At 42.6% G+C, this 17,480-nt stretch overlaps 1 protein-coding gene across 2 annotated transcripts in view; it reads left to right on the top strand.

Moving 5' to 3' along the window:
- PTPN4 (protein tyrosine phosphatase non-receptor type 4) overlaps window positions 1-17,480 on the top strand; it is a 246,725-nt gene that overhangs the window by 116,855 nt on the left and 112,390 nt on the right. For both annotated transcript variants that reach the window (XM_038743503.1, XM_038743495.1), the window contains exons 10-11: window positions 6,506-6,569; window positions 16,666-16,838. In XM_038743503.1, coding sequence (XP_038599431.1) covers window positions 6,506-6,569; window positions 16,666-16,838 — 237 coding nt within the window. The remainder of the gene's footprint in view (window positions 1-6,505; window positions 6,570-16,665; window positions 16,839-17,480) is intronic.

Consider the following 17,480-nt stretch of genomic DNA (forward strand, 5'->3'; position numbering starts at 1 on the left):
TTGCACATAGTAAGCACTTAATAAATGCCATCATTATTATTATTATTATTATTATTATTACAAGTTGGCAACATATAGAGATGGTCCCTACCCAACAGTGGGCTCACAGTCTAAAAGCCAATTGTCAGCTGTGTGACTTTGGGCAAGTCACTTAACTTCTCTGCGCCTCAGTTACCTCATCTGTAAAATGGGGTTTAAGACTGTGAGCCCCCCGTGGGACAACCTGATCACCTTGTAACCTCCCCAGCGCTTAGAACAGTGCTTTGCACATAGTAAGCGCTTAATAAATGCCATCATTATTGTTATCCATACGCAATTGGAATAAGGAACCAGTCTCAGTGATTCAGGGGCGTGGCCATCCTAATTTGAATATTAAAATCTATTGATAATATTCCTTTTCATTCAAGTGTATTTATTGAGCTCTTACTGTGTGCGGAGCACTGTATTAATATTTATTGAATGTTTATTCTCTTCCTTCCTCTCCCCCTGTCCCCCTCTCCATCCCCCCATCTTACCTCCCTTCCCTTCCCTTCCCCACAGCACCTGTATATATGTATATATGTTTGTACATATTTATTACTCTATTTATTTTTTAATTTATTTTACTTGTACATATCTATTCTGTTTATTTTATTTTGTTAGTATGTTTGGTTTTGTTCTCTGTCTCCCCCTTTTAGACTGTGAGCCCACTGTTGGGTAGGGACTGTCTCTATATGTTGCCAACTTGTACTTCCCAAGCGCTTAGTACAGTGCTCTGCACACAGTAAGCGCTCAATAAATACAATTGATTGATTGATTGATTGATTGCCGAGCGCTGTACTGAGCAGTTGGGATGTGTTCATTTCTTTATGTGATGTGGGTAGAAAGACAAAAATTTTGATGCTCATATTCTGCTTTAACATTATAATCTTGACTATTCTCCCTTGAGCGCTGATAAGCACAACATCTGTATTTTATGAGGCCATTTTAGTGAGCAAACAGTATACCGGAAATCAGTAAAATTTGGGGATGATCTAAAATGCCATTAGAAGCTAGTGGGTATATTTCATTGCTCTCCAGTGACACAGCACCGTGGGAAATGATTTTCACAGTGCGACAGGAACATTAGATAGAGGAGGTGGTTAGAGCTCATGTCATTTAAATGCAGACTTTAGATCAGATTTAATGGACATAGCTATAAATTATAGAAATAACATAATAAAATAATTTATTTCTATTTTTATCCTTCTCCTCCTCTACACTGTAAGCTTTTCTTGGGCAGGGAATGTGTCTATCATTTCTGTCGTGTGGTACTCTCCCAAGTGGTCTGCACACAGTAAGTGCCCATTAAGTACCATTGATGATTAAATGCAGGCACCTTACATTTGATTTCAAGGCTCTCTGCCCATACATCCTGCTTCATTCAATCATTTATTGAGCACTCACTCTGTGCAGAGCACTGTACTAATCAATCAGTCAATCAATCATATTTATTGAGTGCTTACTGTGTGCAGAGCACTGTACTAAGCGCTGGGGAAGTACAGGTTGGCAACATATAGAGACGGTCCCTACCCAACAGTGGGCTCACAGTCTAGAAGGGGGAGAGCACTTGGAGAGTTCAGTATAACAACAAACAGACACATTCCCTTCCCACAACAAACTTTCAGTCTAGAGGGGGAGGCAGACATTAATATACATAAATAAATACAGATATCTAAGTAATAATAATAATAATGGCATTCATTAAGTGCTTACTGTGTGCAAAGCAATGTTCTAAGCACTCGGGAGGTTACAAGGTGATCAGGTTGTCCCACAGGGGGCTCACAGTCTTAATCCCCATTTTACAGATGAGGTAACTGAGGCCCAGAGAAATTAAGTGACTTGCCCAAAGTCATACAGCTGACAATTGGCAGAGCCTGGATTTGAACCCATGACCTCTGACTCCAAAGCCTGGGCTCTTTCCACTGAGCCACAGGGGGGCTGGAAAGGAAGATAAGTAGAGGCAGCAAGTCAGAGTGACGTCTCCCTGGCTTTCACTTTCTTTCTCTCCAGTTCATCCATTCATTCATTCAATCGTATTTATTGAGCACTTACTGTGTGCAGAGCACTGTACTAAGCGCTTGGGGAGTACAAGTTGGCAACATATAGAGACGGTCCCTACCCAACAGCGGGCTCACAGTCTAGAAGGGGGAGACAGACAACAAAACAAAACATATTAACAAAATTAAATAAATAGAATAAATATGTACAAGTAAAATAAATAAATAGAATAATAAATCTGTACAAACATATATACAGGTGCTGTGGGGAGGGGAAGGAGGTAAGGCAGGGAGGAGGGGGAGAGGAAGGAGGGGGCTAAGTCTCAGTCCAGTTCCCCTCGTGACCTTACCCTGAGCTCAACCCTCCCACCTTCACCCCATAATAACAATAATAATAATAATAATAATAATAATAATAATAATAATAATGGCATTTGCTAAATGCTTACTATGTGCCAAGCACTATACTGATCGCTGGGGTGGATACAGGCAAATGGGGTTGGACAGAGTCCCTGTCCCACGTGGGGCTCATAGTCTCAGATGAGGTAACTGAGGCACACAGAAAGTGAAGTGACTTGTTCAAGACCACAGAGCAGGCAAGTGGTGGAGCCGGAATTAGAACCCGTGACCTCCTGTCTCCCAGGGCCGGGCTCTGTCCACGCTACCAAGCTGCTTCTCTCACACTGATCTTTCAGCCAGGGACTCCTTCCCTCGCCAAAACCCACCCCACCTCAGCCCTCGGCTTCTTTGAGAGCCCTCCGAAAATTCCAACTCCTCCAGCCAACCTTCCCTAAATGATTCCCTCCTCCAAGCCCCTCCTCAGTCATGGCCATGACTGAGCGCACAGTAAGCGCTCAATAAATATGATTGATTGATGGCCCCCACTTCCATAGACAGCCACTTCCGTCTGGTAATAATAATAATAATAATAATAATAATAATAATGGCATTTATTAAGTGCTTACTATGTGCAAAGCACTGTTCTAAGTGCTGGAGAGATTACAAGGTGATCAGGTTGTCCCACGGGGGGCTCACAATCTTAATCCCCATTTTACAGATGAGGTAACTGAGGCACAGAGAAGTTAAGTGACTTGCCCAAAGTTACACAGCTGACAATTGGCAGAGCTGGGATTTGAACCCATGAACCCATGACCTCTGACTCCAAAGCCCAAGCTCTTCCCACTGAGCCATGCTGCTTCTCTATTATTTGGTACTTGCATGGTTATTGATTGATGCCCATTCTCCGCACTTTGTCACATATTCATTCATTCATTCAGTCGTATTTATTGAGCACTTACCGTGTGCAGAGCACTGTACTAAGCACTTGGGAAGTACAAGTTGGCAATATATAGAGACGGTCCCTACCAACAGTGGGCTCACAGTCTAGAAGGGGCTCACATATGTGTTTATTCGACTGTACAATCGAAAAGCAGCGTGGCTCAGTGGAAAGAGCCCGGGCTTTGGAGTCAGAGGTCATGGGTTCAAATCCCAGCTCCGTCAATTGTCAGCTGGGTGACTTTGGGCAGGTCACTTCACTTCTCTGTTCCTCAGTTACCTCATCTGGAAAATGGGGATGAAGACTGTGAGCCCCCCGTGGGGCAACCTGATTACCTTGTATCTGCCCAGTGCTTAGAACAGTGCTTTGCACATAGTAAGCGCTTAATGAATGCCATCATTATTATTATTATTACAATCAGTGATACAGATTCCATTATTTGTACATATTTTTATGTCTTTCTCCTCTGTTAGACTCTCCCCCTTCTAGACTGTGAGCCCACTGTCGGGTAGGGACCGTCTCTGTGTGTTGCCAACTTGTACTTCCCAAGCGCTTAGTACAGTGCTCTGCACACAGTAAGTGCTCAATAAATACGACTGAATGAATGACTATTAGGACCTCCAGGCCCGTACGCTTTCCCCTAGCCCTAGCTGCTTTAGTTTCAGTGAAATCAGTTAGTGGAATTTATTGAGCATTTACTTGGTGCTAAGCTCTTGTTCTAGGTACTTGGGAGAGTACAGTAGCTGTCGTATGTGATTCTGTGGTATAGGCTACATATTTTTCATTTTAATTGCAGTGTTATCTGAAATAGTCTCCTCCAGGAATTGAAATCCCTTAAATTCTGCTCTGGATCTTCTGTCATAAACAAGTAAATGGTGTGACAGTTGGATGGGCTGAAACCCTTTTTAGAATAAACAGCCCAGGCTGCTGATGTTCTTGGGACCGGAATCGAGTCCTGCTGCTTTCTCGGTGGAGCCCTGAGAAACCGCAGTTAATTCATTCAATCGTATTTATTAAGCGCTTATTGTGTGCAGAGCACTGGACTAAGCAGTTGGGAAGTACAAGTCGGCAACAGATAGAGACGGTCCCTACCCAACAACGGGCTCACAGTCTAGAAGGAGGAGACAGACAACAAAACAAAACATGCGGACAGGTGTCAAGTCATCAGAACAAATAGAAATAAAGCTACATGCACATCATTAACAAAGTTAAAAGAGCATCAGTTAAAAGAGCAGCCTCCCTGTGTCTGCCCTCTTAGACTATTTTTGATGTTTATCCCAAAGAAGACTCTGTCTATGTCATATATGAACAACATTAGATAAGCCTTGTCTATCTAGAGGATGGAAATGGTAGTATTTGAACAGTTATATCTTTTAAATCCGTATTTCAGAAGAAACAACATAGCTTTCTTCTGTGAAAAGCCGCAGAAGAGATAGGGCTTCATATTAGAGCAGGAAAACCATCACCGAATGATCTTGAGAAGACAGAAGGATGAGTTGTAATGAACTAACTGTAAAAATTCAGATGCGTCATTTGATATGCAGTGAACTCATTGAAAGCAGGATGTCTGACAGAGCAGTGAGAATATGTCTTGTAGCCAAATATGATTTTATTTAAATTTCCATTTTTATAAAAGCAAAAAAGAATTAGGAGATAATGCATTAACTGGTCCTCCGTTTCATTGTTCGGAATGCCCTATGTGTAATTAAGTTTAGCTGAGAGTGAAAGATTTCTCTCCATATTCCATTTATACAAATTGGTGACCCCAGCGGTAAAGTGGATCAGCCTGTTCCTTTCACTCTGTTCCTAAAGGAGAGAACATTGTTTTTTGTCCGAATGGTTTCTCCCCAGTTGATAAAGTTGATAAAGATGTTTTTTAAAAAAATAATTAGGTCACTCTAATCACTCAACAGTAGTATTAGCTCTTTGTTCTGTCATACAATCTTTAACTGGCAGTTGTGGGTATGCTATTTTTTTTTTTTCTGGTAGGATCCACAGAGTTTATTAGATCAAGGACCCAGAGCTGGAATCTGCCTCTGTGTAAGGAAAATCATCAATCGTATTTACTGAGTGCTTACTATGTGCAGAGCACTGTACTAAGCGCTTGGGAAGTACAAATTGGCAACATATAATGGCCTTAGGGATAGAAAAGAGGAGGCTGTCTTTAAATGTAGTGAAACCGCTTCCCAGTATGGACTTCTCCCTCAGCCCTCCTACATGAATTTCTGAGAACTGCCCTTTGGGAAGGGCAGCCAACTTCTTGAGTGAGCAAGGCCATGTGACACAAGAACTAAAGTTAGAATCACCGTGATAAAATCAGTTTGGACACCGGGTGCAGGATATAATCGCCGACTCCACGTTCCGTGTAAATGGCTGAAATGACACAGATATTGGCTTTCTTCGGGACTGTTATTCAGAAGAAATCATTAGTAAAGTAGTTCATGGTTTTAAGAGCTTGACTGTAAATAATTGTAAAAGTAGTCTTAGAATTCTTGTGACTCGGGAATATTAGCATTTCCATTCTAAATTGTTCCTGCCGTGACGTTGAGAAACACTACCTGGTGCCGGTGGGGTTTGCTTGAGTAGTTCTAAAAACACGTAGTTTGGAAATGTATTCGGACTGGCATGAAGAGGGGAGACTGAAGAATGAAACAGATGATTAGAAAATGTGAGCCCGTTGTTGGGTAGGGACCGTCTCTATATGTTGCCAACTTGTACTTCCCAAGCGCTTAGTACAGTGCTCCGCACACAGTAAGCGCTCAATAAATACGATGGAATGAATGAAGAATTGGTTGTTAATGATAAATATTCCAGGCAAATGTATTGATGACATTAAGGTGGTGGTGGTGGTGGTGGTGTTATTATTAATAATAATAATAATAATAATGGCATTTATTAAGCGCTTACTATGTGCAAAGCACTGTTCTTAAGTGTTGTCATGTCAAACTAAATGCCCCAGCCTTATTTTGGGGATTAGAAAACAAGCGTTTTCTTTTTCTGTGTTTTACACCGTAAACCCGAAAGAAAAGTTTGACCAGAAAACCTTTTTTGCTTGGAATTTTTCTTAGGTAATGCCACTTTTGAATCTACATTCTTTGCTTTTTCCGTGCCTTATTGGATTTTTTTCTATTTACCGTATTACTACAGCTTTAATGTGCATTAAACTTTATTTTAAATATCCTGATTTTATTTTGTTTTTTTTTTCATCTAGGTTGAAGATTGTAAAAATTTCTTTTAAGTGCAAGCAGTTTTTTATTCAACTTAGAAAAGAATTGGTGAGTACCGATCTTAAACACTGAGTCAAATGAAAACAAAAGGCGGGTCCTTGGAGGCGGGGGGCCGACACCATTTCTACAGTAAACGTGCTTTCCTACTCTTCTAAATTACATTTTCATGAAGAGCAGTTGTGTAGTGCCCACCAGAGCATTCCGGGCCAGAAGTGATTTGAAAGTTTAAATTAGGAGGTTCATCTCAAGGTCCTTCATTAGAGACCTCTTTGAAGTCGACTCTCCCGTAGCATTTGTTAATTTTTTATCCTCGTCTTTCGTTCCACATTAAAATAATAAATCAAATTCATCCGAACGTTGGCCGGAAGAATTTCCTACATAAATTGTGTTGGGCAAACTGATAAGAAGCACCTTGTAGCCAACCTTTCCTAATTCCCATCTCATTGCTCTTTGTCCTTCGGAGTTAGACATGGACTAGTCTAGCAGAAGGAGAGATGGATTGAACCCCGTGACTTCCTCTGTGTGGCGGGTTCTGGTTGTATAGGTTCAGGACCCTAGGTATATACTAAGTAAGTGTCAAAATATTGAAGTGACTCATTAGACTCAACTTTAGAAACCCTAGATACTGTAGATAAGAGGTTGTCAAGTGATAGAGACCTTAGTGAATAGCTACAAATAGAGTAATAATCATCAATGGTAATAATGGAGGGCTTATCTTCTAGACTGTGAGCCCACTGTTCATCATCAATCGTATTTATTGAGCGCTTACTGTGTCCAGAGCACTGTACTAAGCGCTTGGGAAGTACAAGTTGGCAACATATAGAGACAGTCCCTACCCAACAGTGGACTCACAGTCTAGAAGTGGGCTCACTGTTGGGTAGGGACCGTCTCTATATGTTGCCAACTTGTACTTCCCAAGCGCTTAGAACAGTGCTCTGCACATAGTAAGCGCTCAATAAATACGATTGATTAAATACGATTGATTACCGTGTGCAGAGCCCTGTACTGAGCGCTTGAGAGAGTACATATTGACTATTCTATTTATTTTATTTTGTTCATATGTTTTGTTTTGTTGGCCGTCTCCCCCTTCTAGACTGTGAGCCCGCTGTCGGGTAGGGACCGTCTCTAGGTGTTGCCAACTTGTGCTTCCCAAGCGCTTAGTATAGTGCTCTGCACACAGTAAGTGCTCAATAAATACGATTGAATGAATGAATGAATGAATACTATACGTTAGAGTTGGTAGGCTGGTTCCCTGTCCACCGCCGGCTCACAGTCGTAGAAGTAACAGTAATAATCATCATGGTACTTGTTAAATGCTTACTACGTGCCAAGCTCTGTTCAAGCACTGGGGTAGATACAAGTTAGCTTGGAGACAAGCCTTTGTCCACACTGCAGTAGGAGGGAGAAGGATTTAACTTCCATTTTACAGAAATTTCCACACAGAGATGATAAGTGACTTTTCTCAGGTCTCACAGCAAGCCAGTGGTTGCTCTGCACACAGTAAGCACTTAATATGATTCTTTTACTTAATCTACAGATTAATGGGATGGTTTGGTTGAACATGTTTGATTTATGTTGGATTGCATGTGGAGAAACAGTTTTTTAAAAAGGGTAATAATAATAATGGCATTTATTAAGTGCTTACTATGTGCAAAGCACTGTTCCAAGCGCTGGGGAGGTTACAGGGTGATCAGGTTGTCCCACAGGGGGCTCACAGTCTTAATCCCCATTTTACAGATGAGGTAACTGAGGCACAGAGAAGTGAAGTGACTTGCCCAAAGTCACCCAGCTGACAGTTGGCAGAGCTGGGATTCGAACCCATGACCTCTGACTCCAAAGCCCGGGCTCTTTCCATTGAGCCACACTGCTTCATCACACTGATGATTTTACAAAGTTCAATGTCTCTTAACTAAATGACTTATACACTTTAAATTGTTACATTATTATCACTAAGCCAAATGAAGAAATTGTGCTTCTCTCATCCAAAGATGTTTAAACCTTTTTTTAAAAAATAGTAACTGTTTTTTTGTTGTTGTTGTTCCTGTCTCAGGTCTATTAGGCTTCCTGTGTGACTTTTTTGAACCTTGTAATTCCCTGGACTTTTGTGTGCTTCTCTACCAGAGAACACACAGCTCTGTTCAAGGGATTGTTGATTTTTAACATCTGGGCATGTTTTTCTCCAAAATGTCGTTGCAGGATTTAGTAACACTCTTTTAAATAGAGTTGTTTGAAAGCATTTTGAGTCGTGCTAATGTCTTTTTCATGGCACAGTCTGCTGTTCAGTACACCTGCTGTCACAGACCTCCAGCTCATTAAACTACTGTCAGTCAGTAAATTGTACTTATTGAGCACTTACTGTGTGCAGAGCACTATACAAAGTACTTGGGAGAGTACAGTGTAACAATGAAATAGACACATTCCCTGTCCACAACGAGCTTACAGTCTAGAAGGGGAGACGGACATTAACGAGCATTGATCATCGTTCATATTTTTAATTACAGATGTCCTGAAAGCTAAATATGCCCACTGTTGGATAGAGACCGTCTCTATATGTTGCCAACTTGTGCTTCCCAAGCGCTTAGTACAGTGCTCTGCACACTGTAAGCACTCAATAAATACGATTGAATGCATGAATGAATGTATTCCACTTATCATCAGTAGAGACCTATACTTTTGATAATGAGGGTGATTTGATGAAGATTGACTTTTAGTTGTGTTTAGTTACCTTGTATTTTGGCTTACATACCAGGCAAAAAACTTGTGGGCCAGTGCAGATCACCACATGGATTCTATAATAATAATAATTATGGTACTTGTTAAGCATTTCCTGTGTGTTCTAATAATAATAATAATAATGATGATGGTGGTATTTAAGTGCTTGCTGTGTGCAAAGCACTATTCTAAGCACTGGGGGGGATACAAGGTCATCAGGTTGTCCCTCCTGGGGCTCACAGTCTTAATCCCCATTTTACAGATGAGGTAACTGAGGCACAGAGAAGTTAAGTGGCTTGCCCAAGGTCACACAGCTGACAAGTGGCGGAGCCGAGATTTGAACCCATGACCTCTGACTCCCAAGCCTGCGCTCTTTCCATTGAGCCACACTACTTCCCCTAAGCGCTGGAGTGGACACAAGTTAATTAGGTTGGACACAGTCCCTGTCCCACATAAGGCTCACACGCTTAATTCCCATTTTCCAGATGGGGTAATAGGCAAGGAGAAGTAAAATGACTTGCCCAAGGTCATACAGCAGACATGTAGCAGAGCTGGGATTAGAACCCAGATCCTTCCGACTCCCAGGCCTGGGCTCTATCCACTGAGCCACACTGCAGCCACTGACAGGTACTGGCCTGAATCACCTCCCCTGTTTTCAGTGCAGAGACCATGCCAGTAGTGGTGAACTGGGAGCTTAATGGACACCCCCCAGCTTGGAGGACATGAGAGTGGGCAGGTGCATTATTTTTGAATTCCTTTGCACTAGGCTGTGGGATCAGATCTAGACTGTAAGCCCCCCGATGGGCAGGGAACATGTCTGCCAACTCTCCCAAGCGCTTAGTACGGTGCTCTGCACACAATAAGCACTCAAATTCCACTGATTATTGTTTAAACAGAGGCACGATTGCCACTGCAGCTGTTATGTGTCATAAATTGACTTGTATCTTCCCCAGTGCTTAGTATCCTGCTTGGCACATAGTAGGCACTTAACAAATACCATCGTTATTATCATTATAATTTACTTATGATTTATTCATTATTGTACTTCCCAAGCGCTTAGTACAGTGCTCTGCACACAGTAAGCGCTCAATAAATACAATTGAATGAATAAATGGCCCCTTCCTCCTAAACTGGGCCTGGGAGGCATCGGCTAGAGCAGTCCCCCAGTCCTCTGCCCAACAATCAATCAATCAATCATATTTATTAAGCGCTTACTGTGTGCAGAGCACTGTACTAAGCGCTTGGGAAGTACAAGTTGGCAACATCTAGAGACGGTCCCTACCCAACAGTGGGCTCACAGTCTAGAAGGGGAGACAGAGACCAAAACAAAACATATTAACAAAATAAAATAAATAGAATAGACACACTCCTCACCTGGGGAGCCGGGCTATCACAGCTGAAGGGCATTCATTCGGTCGCACTTATTGAGTGCTTACTGTGTGCAGGGCACTGTACTAAGCACTTGGGAGGGTACAGTGCAACAATAAAGGGACACATTCCCTGCCCACAATGAGCTTACCATCTCCCTCATCATCTAGAAGGGGAAAGACATCACTAATAGTAATGTTGGTATTAGTTAAGTGCTTGCTATGGGCCAAGCGCTGTTCTAAGCACTGGGGGGATACAAGGTAATCAAGGTTGTCCCACGTGGGGCTCATAGTCTTCATCCCCATTTTCCAGATGAGGGAACTGAGGCACAGAGAAGTGAAGTGACTTGCCCAAAGTCACACAGCTGACAAGTGGCAGAGTCGGGATTAGAACCCACGACCTCTGACTCCCAAGCCTGTGCTCTTTCGACTGAGCCACGCTGCTTCTCATTAATATACATAGATAAATTGCAGATATGGACATTAGTGCTCGGGGGCAGATGCACAGCAGTCTTGGTATTTATTGAGCACCTACTGAGTGCAATAATGCATCGTACTAAGCGTTTGGTCAGCCACCACAGAAATACCACACCCATTTCCTTCTTACTAGAAGCCTAACCGGAATACCAGCAGTTCCCCCTAAGCTCAATCAGTGGTATTGAGCACTTCTTGTGTGCAAATCACTGTACTAAGCACTTGGGAAGGACAGTGTAATAGAATTGGTAGACGCGATATAATAATAATAATAATAATGGTATTTCTTAAGCGCTTATTATGTGCCAAGCACTGTTCTAAGCGCTGGGGTAGACACAAGGTAATTCATTCATTCATTCAATTGTATTTATTGAGCGTTTACTGTGTGCAGAGCACTGTACTAAGCGCTTGGGAAGTACAAGTTGGCAACATATAGAGAAGGGTCCCTACCCAACAGTGGGCTCACGGTCTAGAAGGGGGAGACAGAGAACAAAACAAAACATATTAACAAAGTAAAATAAATAGAATAGATATGTAGAAGCAAAATAAATAAATAAATAGAGTAATAAATCCGTACAAACATCTCTACATATATACAGGTACTGTGGGGAAGGGAAGGAGGTAAGGCGGGGGGATGGAGGGGGGAGGAGGGGGAGAGGAAGGAGGGGGCTCAGTCTGGGAAGGCCTCCTGGAGGAGGTGAGCTCTCAGTAGGTAATCAGGTTGTCCCCTGTGGGGATCACACTTTTAATCCCCTTTTTGCAGATGAGGTAACTGAGACACAGGGAAGTTAAAGTGACTTGCCCAAGTTCACACAGCAGGCAGGTGGCAGAGGCAGGATTAGAACCCATGTCCTCTGACTCCCAAGCCCGGGCTCTTTCTACTGAGCCACACTGCGTCTCTAAGATATGAGGGGGAATGAGAGGAGAAGTGGGAAGAGGAAGGAGCAGAGGAAAGAGGGGCGATCCCTGCCCACAAGAAAGTTTACAGTCAACTGGTGAGATGGACTTCAAAATCATTTCCAGACAGGGGGAATAGTAGAATATAAGGAAAGTGGTGTGGGACTGGGGTGAGTATCAAAGTGTTTAAGGGGGACCCAAATTGAAAAAGAAAAGAGGGCTAAGTGCGGGAGGGCCTCTGGGAGGAGATGTGATTTTAGGTGGACTTTGAAGGCGGGGAGAGCAGTGGAGGCTGTCCATCACCTCGCCCCCTCCTACCTCACCTCCCTTCTTTCCTTCTCCAGCCCAGCCCGCACCCTCCGCTCCTCTGCCGCTAACCTCCTCACCGTGCCTCGTTCTCGCCTGTCCCGCCATCGACCCCCGGCCCACGTCCTCCCCCTGGCCTGGAATGCCCTCCCTCCGCACATCCGCCAAGCTAGCTCTCTTCCTCCCTTCAAAGCCCTACCGAGAGCTCATTCATTCATTCATTCAATCGTATTTATTGAGCGCTTACTGTGTGCAGAGCACTGTACTCTGCGCTTGGAAAGTACAAGTTGGCAACATCTAGAGACGGTCCCTACCCAACAGTGGGCTCACAGTCTAGGAGGGGGAGACAGACAACAAAACAAAACATATTAACAAAATAAAATAAATAGAATAAATATGTACAAATAAAATAAATAAATAGAGTAATAAATACGTACAAACATATATACATATATACAGGCAACAGATAGAGACAATCCCTACCCAACAACGGGCTCACAGTCTAGAAGGGAGCTCACCTCCTCCAGGAGGCCTTCCCAGACTGAGCCCCCTCCTTCCTCTCCCCCTCCCCATCCCCTCCGCCCTACCCTCCTTTCCCTCCCCACAGCACCTGTATATATGTTTGTACAGATTTATTACTCTACTTTACTTGTATATATTTACTATTCTATTTTATTGTCTTAATGATGTGCATCTAGCTTTACTTCTATTTATTCTGATGACACCTGTTTCACATGTTTTGTTTTGTTCTCTGTCTCCCCCTTCTAGACTGTGAGCCCATTGTTGGGTAGGGACCGTCTCTATACGTTGCCGACTTGTACTTCCCAAGTACTTAGTACAGTGCTCTGCACACAGTAAGCGCTCAATAAATACGATTGAATGAATGAATTAATGAATGAGCAAAGTGGGGATCCCAGTGCTCTCCCTTCAAGGCCCTACTGAGAGCTCACCTCCTCCAGGAGGCCTTCCCAAACTGAGCCCCTTCCTTCCTCTCCCCCTCGTCCCCCTCTCCCTCCCCATCTTACCTCCTTCCCTTCCCCACACCACCTGTATATATGTTTATATGTTTGTACATATTTATTACTCTATTTATTTATTTATTTATTTTACTTGTACATATCTATTCTATTTATTTTATTTTGTTAGTATGTTTGGTTTTGTTCTCTGTCTCCCCCTTTTAGACTGTGAGCCCACTGTTGGGTAGGGACTGTCTCTATATGTTGCCAATTTGTACTACCCAAGCGCTTAGTACAGTGCTCTGCACATAGTAAGCGCTCAATAAATACGATTGATGATGATGACAGTGCTTTGCACACAGTAAGCACTTCACAAATACCAAAATTATTATTAAAATTATTATTCAATACCTGTTCTCCCTCCTACTTAGACTGTGAGCCCCATATGGGACCTGATTATTTTATATCTACCCCAGCTCTTAGCACAGTGCTTGACATCTAGTAAGCCCTTAACCAATACAGTTATTATTATCGTCATCATCATTATTGTTTGCTAAGCGCTTATCATGTGGTAAGCACTGGGGTAGATGCAAGTTAATTGGGCTGGACACAGATCCTGTCCTGCATGGGGCTGACAGTCTAAATAGGAGGGAGAACCAGTATTGTATGTTTAGGCCATTTGTTAAGCGCTTAATATGTTCCACGCACCGTACTGAGCTCTGAGGTGAATAAAAGTTATTCATGTTGGACACAGTCCCTGTCGCACAAGGGGCTCTTAATCCCCATTTTACAGGTGAAGTAACAGAGGCCCAGAAAAGTTAAGTGACTTTCCCAGGGTCTTGTCTTGTCTTATGCCGTCGAATCGTTTCCAAACCATAGCGACTCCATGGACACATCTCTCCTGGAACTCCCCGCTGTCCATCTGCAGTTGTTCTGGTAGTGGGATCCGTAGTGTTTTCTTGGTAAAAATATGGAAGCAGTTTATCACTGCCGCTTTCCGCAGTAAACTCGGTACTCCGCCCTCGACTCTCTCCCATGTCGCTGCTGCCCAGCATGGGTGAGTTTTGACTTGCAGGAGATTGCCTTCCACTCGCTAGCCACTGGCCAAGCTAGGAATGAAATAGGTAGACCTCTGCTCGACTCTCAGTCCCGTTGCCGAGACTGGTAGAGGACTGGAAACTGTCCAGGTGTGACCCCGAAAGGCGTCGAAAGAGGAATGCCCAGGGTCACACAACAGATATTTGGAAGAATCGGAATTAGAACCCAGGTCCTCACTGACTCCCATGTTGTTTCCCGCCCAAGGGCAAAGATTGTTTCTATTTACTGTGTTGTACTCTCCCAAGGGCTTAGTCTACTGCTCTGCATACTGTAAGCATTCAGTAAAAATACCAATGCTTGCCTGATGGATTGGTCTCCGCTTTGATGATCAAAGTTTTCCAGGGCTGATCCTTCCGCCTCTCCCCAAGAAAAGACTTGGAAGCCGAGTCGGCCTACGGTTCCGGATGCTGGAACACACAAGATGAAATGATTAACTTTGAAAATTTGTGTAGCCAAGCTAATTTATTTTTATCCCGAGAACCAGGGAATCTTATGAATGCCAACTATGTTCTTTTTACAATTTCGAAAAGTAAGACGTTTTGAAACCCTAATTGACTGTTGAGAGATGTTTTTCGTAAGCGGCCCTGAAGTCATTTGAGGCCATTCCCCGGGTCACTGGGTTTCCAGTGAGGCACAAGGGCATGTAAATTCTTCATTTTGTTTGCCATGAACATGGAAAGAAATGTAGGTAAGAAGTTAAATGAGCTAGGCCCATCTCTAGATAGTATCTGTGGTTTGAAATAGACTGTTTGCGCGTGCTAATCTAATTCCCTTTGTGATGTTTGCTATTTCTGCTCCTTTTAACTTCCTTGGAAATCGAAGTATCAAATTCTGCTCTGTACTTGAAGTGTTTTCTTTACATCTCAGGAGTGTACTTTTTGGTTTCAATGGAAATATTGTTAACATATAAATATGTTTCAAGTGCCATGTATTTTTAGCCGCATGACTTCACAATTCATGTTCTGGTGCCTTGGCATTGATTTTTTTAGTTGTGACCTTTTTTTTCCCTTTATGAAGTTTGGATTTATTTGGTACTTTCAATTATTGTTCTAATCCGCATCTACTTTTCACGTCACTCACCCACCTTATTTGCTCAGCCATGTAAGAATTACGGCTCCACCTACACCATCCCCGAGAAATAAGTCAACTTTGGAAAAATACCCTTTAGCCCGTCCCCGTGGCTTGTGAAACCATTTGTTTTTATTGAAGTTATCAGAACAGTAGATAAGGGCAGGGATAATTCCTTACCTTTAGAGCACTTTCCAAAACGCTTTAATTACAATGATCTGGACACTGGCACTCAAATACCCGTGATCGAGCTAGCAAAATAAAATTGCTTATCCGCGAGGCCAGCAGAACAAAATAGCTGAGTATTTTGTGGAAGCCTTTTTTTTTTTTTTTAGCAGATTATTAGCTTCTCGCTTACTATCCCTCCCCTGGCCCACTTCTTAGTTGTATTGTTTTAAAATGTAGATTTTAATTGATAAAAGAAATAGAATAGTTTTTGTAATCAAGCTTTTGTGGGGCATCTGTCATCAGCTTTCCCAATTGAAAGGCAACAGCTGTTCTTTCTAGGTAGGACAGAAATGTCCAAAGCAGGATCTGCAATCTGGAACTCCCTAAGTACCCAGGAGATCTGGCCTTTGATTAGCAGCAGCTACTGTTCATTCAGTCGTATTTATTGAGCACTTACTGTGTGCAGAGCACTGTACTAAGCGCTTGGGAAGTATGGTCCCTACCCAAGGATGGGTTCACAGTCAAGAAGTTCTATTCTAGAAGTCGAGAAGTTCTATTTCTACTTCTTAGTTGTCTATTCTCAGTGTAGTGTTTGATAACTGAGGCATCCCATATTAGTTGTCATAACATTATTATATTAGTCGTTAAAGGCACTGGACTACAGAGTGTGATTTTTGTAAACCCCCTCTACACTGTAAATTCACTGTGGGAGGGAACGTGTCTACCAACACTGTTACATCATACATTCCCAAGCTCTAAGTACAGTGCTCTGCACATACTAAAGCGGTCAATAAATGCAATTGATTGGCCCAAAGTTGAGTTTTTTCCCCCCATCCTATTTTACAGTATCTGAACATAGTAGGCTTGCAGGCATATGACTTACCTGCCCTCGCATTAGACTAAGTAAAAGTTCCAGGCAGGGGTGAAAAATATGAGTTCGTTCATTTCCTGACCCGAGTCTGGCCTGAGCAAGAAGCTCCAAGTTTGGGCTGCTAAATGTTGCTGAAAAATTATGAATATAATATTCACTTGGTTGGAATTTGTGACCCAATGTTTTTCTCAAGTCTGTGTTTTTCTTCCCCTTTTTTTTTCCATCAGCACGAATCCAGAGAAACATTACTGGGATTCAACATGGTGAATTACAGAGCATGTAAGAATTTGTGGAAAGCCTGTGTAGAGCACCATACGTTCTTTCGTTTGGAGAGACCACTTCCACCTCAGAAGAACTTTTTTGCACATTATTTTACCTTGGGCTCAAAGTTCCGGTACTGGTAAGTACCCCCGTAAGCAAGTCATAAAAAATATGCTCTTCGCTTTCATACAGTAAACTTGTTCCTTTAGTGAGCACAGTTAAGATCGTTGTTCTGTAGTTAACAGTTTTGAAAGCTATGTGTTTGCCTGCATCGATAGATTTTTATTGTTGTGTGTGGAAAAAACCCACAATTTAAACTACAGAAGGGGTATAAATCTCTTGCTGCCAGAAGGAGTATTAAGCCTTCACAACAGACTCCTGTTGTCGAGAGAGACAAATTAAGCTGTAGTCTGCCAGACACGCTAAATAGTCACTCTGATTTTCTTCTGGTCCCAGAAAGGACCCCTGCTGCTGACTCTAGAAAGATTTCCTTTGTTGAAATCAATGACCTTCTTGGGGAACACGAAGCAAAGGGCGTGAGCACTGTCCTCAAGAAACCCTTTGATCTAACGGAGGGGCGAGGAAGAAAAGAAGACTTGAGAGTAGACGTTAAGGGGCCCGGAGAATTAAAAACATAAAATAAATGTTATTTTAGCAGGAGCAGTCGTCCAATTCAAGAATTCTGAATTATACTGTAGTGTCATTGTGTATGTAAAATAGCAGAGAGCTGAGCTTTCTCCCAGAGACAAGTAGATTTTAGAGTGCAACATTTTTCTATTAG

This window comes from Tachyglossus aculeatus, chromosome 1 (genome assembly GCF_015852505.1).
Source record: "Tachyglossus aculeatus isolate mTacAcu1 chromosome 1, mTacAcu1.pri, whole genome shotgun sequence".
In the NCBI taxonomy this organism is placed as follows: Eukaryota; Metazoa; Chordata; class Mammalia; order Monotremata; family Tachyglossidae; genus Tachyglossus; species Tachyglossus aculeatus.